This window comes from Natrix helvetica (genome assembly GCF_964273705.1).
Source record: "Natrix helvetica genome assembly, chromosome: 6".
NCBI lineage: Eukaryota > Metazoa > Chordata > Lepidosauria > Squamata > Natricidae > Natrix > Natrix helvetica.
Window position 1 is genome coordinate 4,230,466 of NC_138553.1, and position 16,167 is coordinate 4,246,632.

General features: G+C 48.2%; 1 protein-coding gene across 1 annotated transcript in view; it reads left to right on the forward strand.

The window, feature by feature from the left end:
- Positions 1–16,167, forward strand: part of PLXNA4 (plexin A4) — a 397,694-nt gene that overhangs the window by 366,453 nt on the left and 15,074 nt on the right. Inside the window, exons 27-30 of the mRNA XM_081957639.1 lie at positions 2,048–2,147; positions 3,450–3,640; positions 8,260–8,429; positions 12,568–12,780. Of these exons, the coding sequence (XP_081813765.1) occupies positions 2,048–2,147; positions 3,450–3,640; positions 8,260–8,429; positions 12,568–12,780 (674 nt within the window). The remainder of the gene's footprint in view (positions 1–2,047; positions 2,148–3,449; positions 3,641–8,259; positions 8,430–12,567; positions 12,781–16,167) is intronic.

A 16,167-nucleotide genomic window follows, 5' to 3' on the forward strand; every position in this document is an offset into this window, starting at 1 on the left:
ATCAATCCTCCACTGCAATCATCATCTATTCTATCCAGCAATCATCATCTATTCAGCCATCAATAGACACATGGGAGATGTGGATATGGATCACTAGACTGATCAATAGATAGACACAGATATGGATTTGTGGAGACTCCACAAATCCATATGCAAATGATATTTTTCTCAAGGATTTTCAAATCAGCTGACTACTTCCTAAAGGCTAAAAACACAAGAATTCATGAAGAACCAAAGAAGGCCAGACTTCCTTGCTACAACTTGGTGGTAAGTTGGACTCATCCCTTGAGTCCTTGATCCGATGACACCCTTGGGAAGGGGGGGGAGAGAGAGGGAGGAAGAGTGAGTGAGAGAGAGAGAGAGAGAGAGAGAGAGAGAGAGAGAGAGAGAGAGAGAGAGAGAGAGAGAGAGAGATGGTTTTCATGACCTCTTGTGTTTGAAGATGACTTCTCAAGGCCATTCATTCCCAGTTCCATCATTCTTCTCATAAGTTTTTTTAAAATTACTGGTTCCCCGAAAATCCTTGATGTCCTTCTTTGGGGCAGTTTCTCTGAATTCTTCTTGAAGAAAAATGACCAGAAAAAGTGCGGAGAAGAGCATCCAAGGTGATTAGGGGACTGGAGACTAAAACATAGGATGAACAATTGCGGGAACTGGGCCTGGCTAGTCTAGGGAAGAGAAGGACCAGGGGAGACAGGATAGCAACCTTCCCAATATTTGAGGGGCTGCCACAGAGAGGAGGAGGGGGTCAAGCTATTCTCCAAAGCACCAGAAAGGCCAGACAAGGAATAATGGATGGAAAGTGACCAAGGAGAGATAGACAGATTAACAGAGTTGGAAGGGACCTTAGAGGTCATCTGGTCCAACCCTCCGCTCAAGCAGGAGACCCTACACCATTTTGGATGGCAGTCCAGTCTCTTCTTAAAAGCCTCCAGTGATGAAGCTCCCACAACTTCTGGTGGCAAGCTGTTCCACTGGTTAATTGTTCTCACTGTTAGGAAATTTCCCCTTATTTCCAGGTTGAATCTCTCCTTGATCAGTTTCCATCCATTATTCCTTGTCTGGCCTTTGGGGGCTTTGGAAAATAGCTTGACTCCCCTCCTCTCTGTGGCAGCCCCCCAAATATTGGAACACTGCTATCATGTCTCCCCTGGTGCTTCTCTTCCCTAGACTAGCCAGGCCCAGTTCCTGCAACCGTTCATCGTATGTTTTAACCTCCAGCCCCCTCTTCTCTGCACTTTTTCTAGAATCTCAATATCTTTTTTTATAGTGTGTTGACCAAAACTGGATGCAATATTTTAGGTGTGGTCTTACTAAGGCTTTATAGAGTGGTATTAGTACCTCCCTTGATCTTCATTGTATCCCTCTGTTAGTGCAATTTAGGATTGCGTTGGCTTTTTTGTCTGCCGTTGCACATGGCTGGCTCCTATTTAGCTGGTTGTCCACTAAGACTCAACCTGGAAATGTGAAATCTGTCAGGGAGAACAATCAACCCATGGAACAGAAGTTGTCTTCAGAAGTTGTGGGAGCTTCATCACTGGAGGCTTTCAAGAAGAGGCTGGGCTGCCCTCTATCAAAAACGGTGTAGAGTCTCCTATCCATCTCTGTTTCTTGGCTGAGGGAGCCAGTGTTGTCCGAAGACAATGTCCATGGTCATGTGACCAGCATGGCTACATGACAAAGGTGCACGAAACACTGTTACCTTCCCACCGAACTGGTACCTATTGATCTACTCGCAGGTGCATACTTTCAATAAGCTAGATGAGCAGCAGCTGGAGCAAGAATAGGAACTCGCTCTGTTCTGCGGAGTTCGGGTCTCGAACCCAAGCTGTGAACCCTCCTAGTTCAGCCTCTACAACAGCTGAGTCCTCCTCGTGCCTCCCGCTCTCTATCCATAGATATAAAATGGCCCAATACCCACTTAACCAACGTCTTGCTTAGCAACAGAAATTTCGGGCTCAATTCTGATCGTTGAGGACTACCCGTAATGGGTTGGTGTCTTTTGCACAACCACATCGGATTGATAAAAGGTCCGTTCCTTTTCTAGGTGCCAGATGGTTCTCTGGTGGCTTTGGTGTCCAAGCAAGTTACTGCTTACAACGCGGTCAACAATTTCACCGTTTCGAGGACTTCAGCAAGCAAATATGGTAAGGATTTTTCCATCAGGGCACAAGAGACAACCGAGGAGGCAAAAGGTAGTGAGGACACAGACCGGGACATTTCCAGATGGGTTAGTCCAGAGGTGGGGGAACAATGGCCCTTTTAGGACTTCTGGACTTCAACTCCCAGAATCCCTGAGCCAGGAATTCTGAGAGTTGAAGTCCACAGGTTGTAAAGGGGGCCATTCTGACTCAGGAATTCTGGGAGTTGAAGTCCATATATCATATAAACATATAAAGGGCCATGGTTCCCCCTACACCCCAGAACAACGTTAATCAAAATAACAAATAACAAGACAGAATAATACGACTGGAATAGGACTTGGAGATCAAGACAATCTTTGAGCATCTGTATTGCAGCTATTTTTAGACTCACAACTCATTCCTTAATAGGCTGCTCTAGTGACCTCAGAAAAACCAGTTCGAAACTAACAAAGGAAAATATTTGTAGTTCATGGTTAAAATGAGGGGTTGGCCCTTGGTGCTCTCTGCGTTTGGTTGTTTTCTTGCAGACATTTCAATGACCCAACTAGGTAACATCATCAGTGCTAGAAGGGAGTGGGGTTGGAGGAGGAGGAGGAGGACTGTAGGGTGCTTGGTACTCTCTGAGCTTGGATGTTCTTCTTGCCGACGTTTCAAACTAGGGAACAACATTAATGTTAGAAGGGAGTGTGGTTTGCAGAGAGGAGGGGAAGGAAGGAAGGAAGGAAGGAAGGAAGGAAGGAAGGAAGGAAGGAAGGAAGGAAGGAAGGAAGGAAGGAAGGAGAGGGGAGGAGGAGGAGGACTGTGTGGCCCTTGGTGTACTCTGAGAGTGGTTGTTTTCTTGCAGACATTTTATGACTCAGCTAGGTAACATCATCAGTGCTAGAAGGGAGTGGAGTTTGCTCTCTGTGTATATACAGCACAGGCCTCTTCTACCCCTGATGATGTTACCTAGTTGGGCCATGAAACGTCTCCAAGAAAACAACCTAGCTCAGAGAGCACCAAGGACTCCACAGTCATTGATCTCCTCCTCCTCCTCCTCCTCCTCCTCCTCCTCCTCCTCCTCCTCCTCCTCCTCCTCCTCCTCCTCCTCCTCTTCCTCCTCCTCCTCCTCCTCCTCCTTTTCTCCTTCTCCTTCTCTCCACAACCCCCCTCCCTTCTAGCATTGATGATATTACCTAGTTGGGTCATGAAACGTCTCCAAGAAAACAACCCAGCTCAGAGACCACCAAGGATTCCCTCACAGTTTCCATTTTCTTTTCCCGCTTTTGGAAATCTCCAAGGCTTTGTGTCCGTTTGTGCTTTCAGAAAACATGATCCGTTACACCGGGAGCCCAGATAGTTTGCGTTCCCGGACGCCCATGATTACGCCCGACCTGGAAAGCGGGGTGAAGATGTGGCATTTAGTGAAGAACCACGAGCACGGCGATCAGAAAGAAGGGGACCGAGGGAGCAAGATGGTATCCGAGATCTACCTGACAAGGCTGCTGGCCACCAAGGTAGGTGAGGCCGGAGAGAAGGGACTTTTGGACCCCAAAAGGGAAGGTGGGGAATGGGGAAAAAATTGAATTATACCAACAAAAGAGAATATCTGTCGCTCAGGGTTGAATTGTGGAGTCCTGGGTGCTCTCTGAGCTTGGTGGTTTTCTTGCAGACGTTTCATCACCAAACTAGGTAACACCATCAGTGCTAGAAGGGAGTGGGGTCTGCTCGCTTTTTATATACGAGTTTTACCTGCCCCTCAGTGTTGGTAGAACTGTTCTTAGTGGTCTTAATTATTGTTTATTCTTTGATTGCTTGTCTGAGTTGCTCATCGTAAGCTATTAGGCTTCAATCCAGTGAAGTCACTATGGGAAATTAGCAACCATCTCAAAGTTCTAAGAGATATTACTCACGTCTGTCTGTCTCTCTGTCTGTCTGTCTGTCTGTCTGTCTGTCTGTCTGTCTGTCTGTCTGTCTATGTATGTGTGTGCGTGCGTGTGTGTGTGTGTGTGTGTGTGTGTGTGTTACAACCCCTGGTATGCCCAAATATGGGAGGGAGCTCACTACTCCCCCTTTCTGTCCTTCGGCTCATTAGAGAGGACCATCCAGGCAGAAAACCATATTTTTATTTTATTTATTTATTTATTTATTTATCAGCACAAATACAACACACACACACACACACACACACACACACACACACATATATATATATATATATATAGAGAGAGAGAGAGAGACAGAGAGACAGAGAGAGAGAGAGACACACACAGAGAGAGAGAGAGACAGACAGACAGACAGACAGACAGACAGACAGACAGACAGGAGTAATATCTCTTAGAACTTTGAGATGGTTGCTAAGACATAACAAGGAGAGAGAGAGAGAGAGAGAGAGAGAGAGAGAGAGAGAGAGAGAGAGAGACTGATAGAAACTGAACAAGCAAGAGAAAAAGAGACAGAAATAGAAAAAGAGGAAGAGAAAAAGACAGGGAGAGAAAGAGAGAAAGATACAAAAGAGAAGGAGAAAAAGAGAGAGGGAAAGGAAAAGAGAAACAGAGTAAAAGAGAGAAAGAGAGAGAGAGGAAAAAGAGAGAGAATGAAAGAAAGAGGGAGATACGAGAGAGAGAGCGGGTGGGAGAGAGCACCAGACAGACAGAGAAGGAAAGAAAAAGAGAGAGAGAGAGGGAGAGAAATGCACTCCCAAATAGGTTGCCTGACAAGGAAATAATCTCTCCACTGAGGTGTTGACCTGAACGGGGTTTTGGAGAGGAAGCAAGCTTTTGGCTGTCACCGAAGCCCGGTGCTTCAGGAGAGATGATTGGTGTGACAGCTTTATAATTCTCTGCTGTTGACTTTCGGCCCAGGGAATGCCGCGAAGGTGGTTTAACACTCAGAGCCTCCCATCCTCTCCTTGCTCACCGCCAACGCCGGCTGATTTATGTAGCATTGATTTTGCTGACACTTTCCAAGTGCCAAAGCCAGCAGAGCGAAACAGAGAGCGGTGGAGGTAGGGAAGGGAGCGATTTCCCAGGGAGAAATGGGGGAGAGACCGGGGGGCCCGTTTCCTCCCCCTCCACCCACTCTGATCTTGCCCTGCCCCTGATGGGAAGGGGCCATGAACCCCATCTGGCCTTTCATTTCTCCACCACAAGCCAGCGGAGATACGTTTGCTGTTGGTCGTGATGCCTTTTGCAAGACCTGAGTAAACGCGACCTGGGCAGGAGTATTATTCACTTACCTCCTCTAGGTAAAGGTAAAGGTTCCCCTGGCACATATGTGCTAGTCGTTCCTGACTCTAGGGGGCGGTGCTCATCTCCGTTTCAAAGCCGAAGAGCCAGCGCTGTCTGAAGACATCTCTGTGGTCATGTGGCCGGCATGACTAAACACCGAAGGCGCACGGAACGCTGTTCCCTTCCCACCAAAGGTGGTTCCTATTTTCCTACTTGCATTTTTTACTTGCTTTCGAACTGCTACGTTGGCAGAAGCTGGGACAAGTCAGGGGAGCTCACTCTGTGATGCGGCGCTAGGGATTCGAACTGCCAAACTGCCGACCTCTCTGATCGACAAGCTCAGTGTCTTAGCCACTGAGCTACCGCATCCCTTCCCTAGCGATTCGCAAAAATGAGCGCTTTGCCTTGAAAAGGTGCCTAAATGGGACGGCACGGAGCTGGGACAGGTGGGCAGTCCCACCCGTGATTTCCACTACCAGTTCGGGTGAACCTGTCCAAACCGGCTGAATACGACTTCTGGACCTGGGATGAAAGTTCTCCCAGAGAACGTAGAAGAACAGATAGGAAGGGACCTTGGAGATCCTGTAGTCCCGTGGGCCAACCCATGGCACACATGCCAGAGGTGGCATGCAGAGCCCTCCCTAATGGCGCTCCAGCCGTCACCACACTTCAGCTCTGCCGCGCATGTGCACCCACCTCCCGCCGGCCAGCTGGTTTTCGGATCTCTTCGGGTCTCTTCTTGCTTTCGAATAGCTAGGTTGGCGGGAGCCAAGGGAAGGATGGGAGCTCGCCCCTTTGCAGGGAGGTCGGGTCCCGTACCTGGACTGTCAAGATTTCCAACCGACATACCCAGCGTCTTAACCACTGAGCCACCATGCTGCCCAAAAATAAGATGTGCAAGGGGGGGCATGTGCAAGGTGCACGCGCATTGCATTTTGGGTGTGTGTGACCGAACCGGTTCTATCCTCGGTGGCGCCATCTTGATTTTCTGTTCTGCACATGCACAGAACAATCTTCTTTGAAAAAATGTATTTCCTCCCCCCTTTTTTAATGTGTGCTGAACCCGTAGTAATGCCAGCAGGAATCCACCCCGGTGTGAATGTGTGCATGGATTTGTGTGCGTTTTAGGGACTCAGTCCGGGAAAATTCACGAGCATCGCTGCTCTAGTCCAACCTGCAACCTGTAGCAAGCGGCCGGTACAATTGTTTCTTAAAAACCTCCAACGGGAGTTCGTCACTAAACTGGGCCTGTAATGATCCGAAAAGGGTGTCATCCTCCTCATGCTACAAACATGCTAACAAGGACCCTGGGTTGCAAAATCAATGAGTAAAGAAAGACCGGCGTTTGGTTTCTCATGGTGGGCAGCCAATTGCTACTACAGGGAGGAGATGGAGAGGTTCAACTATGGGGATAGGGAGACCGGTTGTCCCTAATGTATAACGGAATGAGAGAGTTGGAAGGGACCTTGGAGGTCTTCTAGTCCATCCCCCTACTCAAACAAGACACCTAATATCGGTCTTACTGTACAGTCTGTTCTTGAAAACCTTCAGTGAGGGAGCCCCCCACAACATCTGGAGGCCAGCTGTTCCACTGGTTAATTGTCCCCCCTATTAGGAAGTTTCTCCTTAGTTCCAGGTTGCTTCTCTCCTTGGCGAGTCCCCCCCCCCCCCGTTGCTTCTTTTCCTGCCTTCAGGGGCTTTGGAGAATAGGGGGACCTCCCCCTCTTCTTTGGGGCAACCCCTGAAATCCTGGAAGACAATTATCTTCAGGGTGTTTGCATTGTGAAAGTTTTATAACATTGTTTTTATAATTCTTTTATATATATATATATTTATTTATTTATTTTTTCTTCTTTCTTTTCTTCTTTCTTCCTTCTTCCTCTTTCCTGCTTCTCCCTCTTCCTCCTCCTCTTCCCCTTCTTCCTCTTCCTCATCTTCTTCTTCCCTCCTCCTCTCTGCCTTCTCCTCCTCCCTCCTTTCCCTGTTCCCTGTCTTTCCCTCATTCACTCCCTCCCTCCTTTCTTCTCTACTTCCTCCCTCCCTCCTGTTATTTACCTTTCCTTCATTTTTTCCTCCCTCCCTCCCACTTTTTCTTCCTTTTTCTCTCCTTCCTTCCTCCCTCCCTTCCTTCCTTCTGTTTCCTTCCTCCTCTTATTAACCTCTCCTTCTTTCCTCTCTCCCTCCCTCCCTCCCTCTTTTTCTTCCCTTTTCTCTCCTTCCTTCCTCCTCTTATTTACCTATCCTTCCTCCCTCCCTCCATTTCTTCCTTCTCTGTTTCCTTCCTCCCCTTATTAACCTCTCCTTCCTTCCTTCTTTCCTCTCTCCCTCCCTCCCTCTTTTTCTTCCTTCTTCTCTACTTCCTTCCTTCCTCCTGTTATTTACCTCTCCTTCCTTCCTTCTTCCCTCCCTCCCTCCCTCCCTCCCTCCCTCTTTTTCTTCCTTCTTCTCTACTTCCTTCCTCCTCTTATTTACCTCTCCTCCCTCCCTCCCTCCTTTTCCTCTGTTCCCTGTTTTTCCCTCATTCACTCCCTCCCTCCCTTTCTTCCTTCTTCTCTACTCCCTCCCTCCCTCCCTCTTTTTCTTCCTTCTTCTCTACTTCCTTCCTCCTCTTATTTACCTCTCCTCCCTCCCTCCCTCCTTTTCCTCTGTTCCCTGTTTTTCCCTCATTCACTCCCTCCCTCCCTTTCTTCCTTCTTCTCTACTCCCTCCCTCCCTCCCTCTTTTTCTTCCTTCTTCTCTACTTCCTTCCTCCTCTTATTTACCTCTCCTCCCTCCCTCCCTCCTTTTCCTCTGTTCCCTGTTTTTCCCTCATTCACTCCCTCCCTCCCTTTCTTCCTTCTTCTCTACTCCCTCCCTCCCCCCTATTTTTTGTCTCCTTCCCTCCTGCTGCCCCCTTCTCCTCCCAGGGCACTTTGCAGAAGTTTGTGGATGACCTCTTTGAGACCATCTTCAGCACGGCCCACCGAGGCAGTGCGCTACCCCTGGCCATCAAGTACATGTTTGACTTCCTGGATGAGCAAGCAGACAAGCACAACATCCACGATCCACATGTGCGGCACACCTGGAAAAGCAATTGGTGAGAGCTTCCAAAGAGCCCAGCACACCTTCCCTCCCCCGCACCCCCTCCTCCCCAAACGGGGCCAAAAGAGGAAGCCATTTGCAGAAGGTACCTAAAATTTAAGGGCGTTTTGGAAGCTTCCTAGCCAAGGGAACCAGAAGCAGCCAGGGGCAGAGTCAAGAAATGTCACTTCCGAAATATCAAGTAGTCCTTCGCTTATGTTCTAAGAGGGGGAGGAAAAAAGGGAACAGAGTGAAAGGGGAGGGAGGGAGGGGGCCAGAGAAAAAGAAAGATGGAGGGGGAGGGAGCACAGGAGGAAGGAAAGGGAAGGAGGAAGGAAAAGAGGGAACAGAGGAAAAGAGACAGAGGCGGAGTGAATTCGGGAGGAAGGAAGGAAGGAAAAGAGAGGGAACAGAGGAAAAGAGAGAGGGAGAGGAACAGAGGAAAGGAGAGAGAGACGTGGAGTGAGCTGAGGAAGGAAGGAAGGAAGGAAAGAAAAGAGAGGGAGCAGAGGAAAAGAGGGGGAGGGGGAGTGAGCATGGGAGGGAGGGAGGGGACAGAGGAAAAGAAAGAGGGAGGGGCAGTGAACATGGGAGGAAGGGAAGGAAGGAAGGAAGAAAAAGAGAGGGAACAGAGGAAAAGAGAGGGAGGCGGAATGAACGTGGGAGGGAGGGAGGGAGGAAAAGAGAGGGGACAGAGGAAAGGAAAGATGGAGGGGGAGTGAACATGGGAGGAAGGAAAGGGAAGGAGGAAGGAAAAGAGAGGGAACAGAGGAAAAGAGAGAGGGAGGGGAACACGGAGAGAGGGAGTGAACAGAGGGAAGAAAGGGAGGGAGGGAGGGAAAGAGACAGATCAGAGGCAGAGAAAGAAAGAAATTTGGAACGAATGAAACATTAGCGTATTATTAACTTCATCTGGGGCTTTCATTTAAGGCTGATTGAAGCCACTCGGGGGGCTCCTTTAAAGACGGGGAAAGAGGTGGGCGTTGAAAGCGGGATGAAAGAAACGGAGACATGGTTTTGAGCAGATTCAATTAATTCCATGTCCGTTTCCCCAACTTCTTTCTTCCCGACAGTTTCTTGACTTATCGCCTGTTGCTCGCTGGGAAAAGAGCAAGCACCCAGGGATTCAGGGAAGTCAGAAACAGAGACTCGTGAGGGCCTTAATAAAACAGCCAAGAAATGTCTTAGAAAGTAGGCAGAGAACATTTATCTTAGACTAGCTGATAAACCGCCATTACCCGGGTATTTATTTATCGTAATCCTGTCTAATACAGGATTACTTCTAATGTTGGATTTTCCCCCTTACCAGAGGGAGCCCCCTGGAGGAGTACTGTGAAGCCGTTACCATGGCAACTCCACTGCGCTGTACAGTAGAAGCCATTTTATGGCAGTACGGTAGAAGCCACTTGAAGGCACAACAGGCTGTATCTAAATAGAACACAGAAACCCCGAGGGATGTTAGGGGTGTCTTACCCTCACAGTATTTGTTTCCAGAGTGTAAGCCATCTGTGTACCAAGTTTGGTTGAAATTGCTCGAGGCCTTCTAGGGTTATGCTGGAAGATACATACATACACACACACACACACACACACACACACACAGAGCCATTTTTATATATATATATAGATTATTGAGGAACATTGAACTTGGATATTAAACCTATGGTGAATATTGACCCTTGGAAGGTGGGTGAGGATAAAGATCTGAAGAAGAATCCTTCTGGGCAATGTTTTTGTCCACTCAGTCAAAACATCTGCCTAGAGGTGAGATAGAAATAACAAAGTGAGGTTCTCCAAGGGGGTGGCCTCCAGATGTACAATCCGAATAGAGTTGGAAGGGACCTCGGAGGTCTTCTAGTCCAACCCCCTGCTCAAGCAGGAGACCCTATCCCATGTCAGACAAGTGACTGTCTAATCTCTTCTTTAAAACCTCCAGTGATAGAGTACCCACAATTTCTGGTGGCAAAGAGTTCCACTGATTAATTATCCTCACTGTTAGGAAGTTTCTCCTGAATTCCAGGTTGCTTCTCTCCTGGATTAGTTTGCATCCATTGCTTCTTGTCCTGCCTTGAGGGGTTTTGGAATATTAAGTTGACCCCCTCCTCTTTAGGGCAGCCCCTCAAATACCAGAATACTGCCATCATGTCACCCCTAGTCCGTCTTCTCTCTAGACTGACCAAACCCAATTCCTGCCACCGTTCTTTACATGCTTTAGTCTCCAGGCCTTTAATCATCCCAGGGAATGAAACATTTGCAGGAATACACAACTAAAGTACACAACTGGTTGTAAGTTGAGGAATACCTTTAGTTGAAGGCCAAAGAAGGGGAAGGTACAGGATTATAAAGTGGTATTAATACTTCACGTGATCTTGATTCTATCCCTCTGTTGATGCAGCCTAGAACTGTGTTGGCTTTTTTTGCAGCAGCTGCCAAAAAAGCCAACACAGTTCTAGGCTGCATCAACAGAGGGAGAGAATCAAGATCACGTGAAGGGTTAATACCACTTTATAATGCCTTGGTAAGGCCACACTTGGAATATTTGCATCCAGTTTTGGTTGCCACGATGTAGAAGAGATGTGGAGACTCTAGAAAGAGTGCAGAGAAGAGCAACAAAGAGGATTAGGGGACCCTGGAGACTAAAACATATGAAGAACGGTTGCAGGAACTGGGTATGTCTAGGTTAATGAAAGAAGGACTAGGGGAGACATGATGGCAGTCTTCCAATATCTCAGGGGTTGCCACAAAGAAGAGGGAGTCAAGCTATTCTCCAAAGCACCTGAGGGCAGAACAAGAAGCAATGGGTGGAAACTAATCAAGGAGAGAAGCAACTTAGAACTGAGGAGAAATTTCCTGACAGTTAGAACAATTAACCAGTGAAACACCTTGCCTTCACAAGTTGTGAATGCCCCAACACTGGAAGTCTTTAAGAAGATGTTGGATAGCCATTTGTCTGAAACGGTATAGGGTTTCCTGCCTAGGCAGGGGGTTGGACTAGAAGACCTTCAAGGTCCCTTCCAACTCTGCTATTGTATTATTGTATTAGGATGAGATGGTTGGATAGTTCCATCCACACAACGAACACAAATTTGTGCCAAAAATCCCATTGTGCAGCCATGCACACAAATCCATTGTGGGGATCGAGGAAACCTAAGAGGCTTCCAAGAAATAAATCAATGTGGAAAAGCCAGATTCCTTTAGCAACTACAGTGACTTGCTTAACAACCCTGGCAGAAAAGGTGGTAAAATGGGGAACAACTCGTTTAACAACCCCGTCGCTTAGTGACGGCAGTTCCAGTTCTGACTGTGGTTGTAAGTCGAGAACTACCGCATTTTTCGGAGTACAAGACGCACCTTTTTCCCTCCCAAAAAGAGGGTGAAAATTTTGATGCATCTTATACACCGAATGTAGCCCTGCCCACCCCCCACCAGAGGCCAAAAATGCGAGGCATGGAGGCAGCGATGGTCTGTGGCAACCCCTGCAGCCTGGAACAGCTGATTGGGGGGTATTCCGGCAGTCCGATCCACCCGCCAATCAGCTGTGCTGAATCAGGCTGCAATAAGTGCTGAAGCCGACCTGGCTGGTCAGAGTTTGCAGCGGCAATCACATTCAGAAAGCACACACAAGTGACTGATTCAGCAGGATTCAAAAGAATAATAATAATATACAGCACATTACCAAAAGCAGGTTTTTCCAAGGTAGCAGTCAATGCAAACAAAAGACAAGCAGTTTCACTTTCAGTTCTCCGCTAAGCCAGACTCCTCTCGGTCTCCTTGTTACTCACAAAGCAAATTTCAGAATCCAAATCTTTCAATGTGGTAGAAGTTACAAGCGGAACCAAAGCAGGAGAGAACAGTTAGTTTCGTTTCAGAGTTCAGAGCAGGCAGAGTAGTTTCAGTTTCGATTCTCAGCACAGACTCCGATCTGTTTAAGCTCCCATTGGCTGACGTAGTTGCTCTGCCTATTCATTGGCTGAACTCGTTAACATGTGTTCCAAGTCAGGAAGCTAACCAGCTGAATACCATGGATGCTGGTAGCCAGAGGCAGAATTTTTTTCCTTCTCATTTTCCTCCCCGAAAACTAAGGCGCGTCTTAGACTCTGGAGCGTCTTATACGCTGGAAAATATGGTACTTGAATTTGTGTTTCTGCCTTCAGCTTGCCCTTGAGGTTTTGGGTGAACATGATCAAAAATCCCCAGTTTGTCTTCGACATTCACAAGAACAGCATCACGGATGCCTGCTTATCGGTGGTAGCACAAACCTTTATGGACTCCTGTTCAACTTCTGAGCATCGTTTGGGCAAAGATTCCCCATCTAATAAACTGCTTTACGCCAAGGATATTCCCAGCTACAAGAACTGGGTAGAAAGGTAGGTCTGACTCTTCCGCTCTGTCTCTCTTTTCTCTCTTTCTCCTTTCTTTCTCTTCTCCTCTCCTTCTCTCCTCAGTCTCTCTCTCTCCTCTCTCTGTCTCTCTTTTCTCTCTCTCTCTCTCTCCCTCTTCTCTTTCTCTCTCTCTTCTCTCTGTCTCTGTCTCTCCTCTCTCTCTCCCCCTCCTCTGTCTCTCTCTTTTTCTTTTCTCTCCTCTCTCTCCTCTTTTTCTCTCTCTTCTCCTGTCTCTCTCCTCTGTCTCTCTTCTCTCTCTCTCCCTCCTCTGTCTGTTTCTCTCTTCTCTCTCCTTTCTTTGTCGCTCTTCTCTGTCTCTCTACTCTCTCCATTCTCTGTCACTCTTTTCTCTCTCTCTCCTCTGTCTCTGTCTCGTCCCTCTCTTTTCTCCCTGTCACTCTCTCTTTTCTTTCTCTTCTCTCTCTTCCCTTTCTCTCTTTTTTCTCTCCCTGTCTCTCTCTTCTCTCTTCCTCACCTTTTCTTTCTCTTCTGTCTCTCTCTTCTGCCTCTCTTCTCTCTCTCTTCTCTCTTCTTCCTCTCTCTCTCTTTTCTCTCCCTCCTTTCTCTTCTCTCTGTCTCTCCCTTCTCTCTCTCTTCTCTCTGTCTCTCTCCTCTGTCTCTTCTCTCTCTCTTTCCCTGTCTTTCTACTCTCTGTCTTTGTCTCCATCTCTGTCCTCTCTCTCTCTCTCTCCTCTTTCTTTCTTTTGTAAGAGCATTACAGGTAATCCTTGACTTGCAACAGTTTGTTTAGTGACCATCCCAAGTTCCAAAAGCATTGAAAAGGTGACTTATGACCTTCCTTCACATTTATGACCGTTGCAGCATTCCCCATGGTCAGGTGTTCAAAATTCAGCGGCTTGGCAACTGGCCCATATTTATGACGGTTGCAGTGTCCCGAGATTACGGGATCCCCTTTTGCGACCACCGAACTGCTATGTGCCTAACTTAAAAATTGCAGTGAGGGAAGGGAGGAAGGGAGGAGAAGGAGAAGGGACAGATTCCCACAAAGAAATTCAATGGGGAAGCCAGATTCACTTAAACCACCATGTGATTAACTTAAAAACTGCAGTGAGGGAAGGGATGGAGGGAGGGAGGGAGGGAGGGAGGGAGGGAGGGAGGGAGAGAGGAGAAAAAGAAGGAAAAGTTTCCAATGTTCCCTGCCAGATTCCCACAAAGAAATTCAATGGGGAAGCCAGATTCACTTAAACCACCGTGTGATTAACTTAAAAACTGCAGTGAGGGAAGGGATGGATGGAGGGATGGAGGGAGGGAGGAGAAGGAGAAGGGTCCAATGTTCCCTGCCAGATTCCCACAAAGAAATGCAATGGGGAAGCCAGCAGGAAGTCGGAAGGCACACCTGTTCCCTCTGGGTTTTTTGCCCATCCTTGGTCATTCTCTTTCTCTGTTCAGCTGAGGAAATACCTCTGCCGCCATGACCCAACAGGCCCAGGTGTGTCTAGCTCATCATTAAATACCTCCAAGAACCTCACACTACCCAATTAGCCTACCAGCAGAATCCTTTTCCTTTTGGCTCTGAAAACAAAATTCGCTGGAAAGTCCAAAGCCATGCTGCTTCCTCTGGTCCTCACCCTGGAGGACCCACGGCGTTCTCCGGGACCAAGATCAGAGAAGACAACTTGGCCCTCCAGAAATCTGGCAGATATAATGAGCCTGCCTCGTCTGTAGTCCAGCCAACGACCCCGCCTGCCTTTCCAAATCGCTAGCAACCTCTACTACCTCCTTCCCAGGGCTTGTAAGCAGCTGGCGTTTTCCTCTCATCCTCAAGGAACCGGAGCATAATTAAGGCAGGTATCTCCCGAGCTGCCTTTTGGGTTGCTAAGAAACCGCATCCGTTAGAAGCCGAAGTCTCCGTCCAATCCTAAACATAATTATCCGGTCAATTGGGAACACGGCCGAGAAAAATAGCTTTTCATATTGCCTACAACACAGAGGTCTTTAGCCGATTTGGGCCTCTCCTGCTGACAAATGATCTCACGCCGAGCTTGAAGGGAGAAAGAACGAGCCGGAAAGCGGACGGTGTGTGTCTCGCACAACGGGGGAAAAACCCCGAATGCCCCTTGTGGGTTAACCTGCGTAGACCCGCCAAGCCGATTGAAGCGCCAACCCTCAGGGAAATGACGGAAAAATAGGAGCGGCCAGCCAGACCGTAGGAACATAGTGTCAGCGTTCCAAATATCATAAGAGGGACATGTTGGTACAATCTGTGGGAAACCCGAATCTGAAAGCTTCCTGAGGTTCCCACCCAGCTGAAAGTTCAAGACCTTGTCCCCACTCCCACAAGTCCATCACATGGTCCAATCTTCCTCTGCCACACTGGCATTTCCACCCATCCACTTCCGGTCAGGTGCAAAGGTGCAGAGAGAAAGGATGACCTTGATTTCTAGAAAGGAATGTTTTATTTTGACAACAACACATTCTACAATTCTCCTCCTTACTATTCCCCCCTCCCAATTACCCCACTAATGAAACAGCATAGAAAAATAATAGAGAGTGTGGCAGGCCAAAGATCCTAAAAGGAATATGACTGCAGGCCTGAGACGTGGCCATATATCTGTGTTGTTAACCTGCGCTGTGTACCCTCAGGTAGTCCTCAACTAATGACAGCCCGTTTAGTGACCGTACGATGTTACGACAACACTGAAAAAAGGGACTGAGGAGAGTTTTTCACACTTACGACCCTTGCAGCACCCCCATAGTCATGGGATTGAAGTTCGGATGTTTGGCAACTGGTTCATAAAGGTCCCAAGCAGGGCAATGCTCCCTTAACAAACGTCTCACTTAGCAACAGAAATGTTGGGCTCAATTGTGGTCGTGAGTCGAGGACTACCCGTTTTGGATTGGGTTGCTGTACATTGTGGTGCTGTGTGTTGCTTTGGGCTGTGGTGCAGTGTGTGTTGCAAAGGCATCCCCAGAGGAGCCCGTGTCTTGGTCCACCGGCGGTCTGTGGAGCTGGTAGCAGAATCAGACAGTGAGGAGTTTGGGGAAGAACATGGACAGTGGGGAGGGTTTCAGATCCCATTGCAACTAGTATGCTGCGCACGGGGCCGGGTGTCCTAGTTGGGCATGCGTGCTGCACATGCATGCGTATGCCACCACCCTGCAACACCCAACTGCTTGGCGGAGGTTGCGCAGATGCCACACACTGTGCGCGGTTACGCAATTGGCTGGTTGCATTATAAGCAGCTATGGAACGCGGGCGGGCGGCCGGGCAAGTGGGTGGGCCAAACAAGCCACTGTACCAGATACGGTGGCCACTGCTCCCGGCTACTACCGGTACAGCTGTACCAGGCTGTACTGCCCATAACCCACCACTGTACATGGACCAGTCCTGGAGTCTGGGGAAGGCTCAGA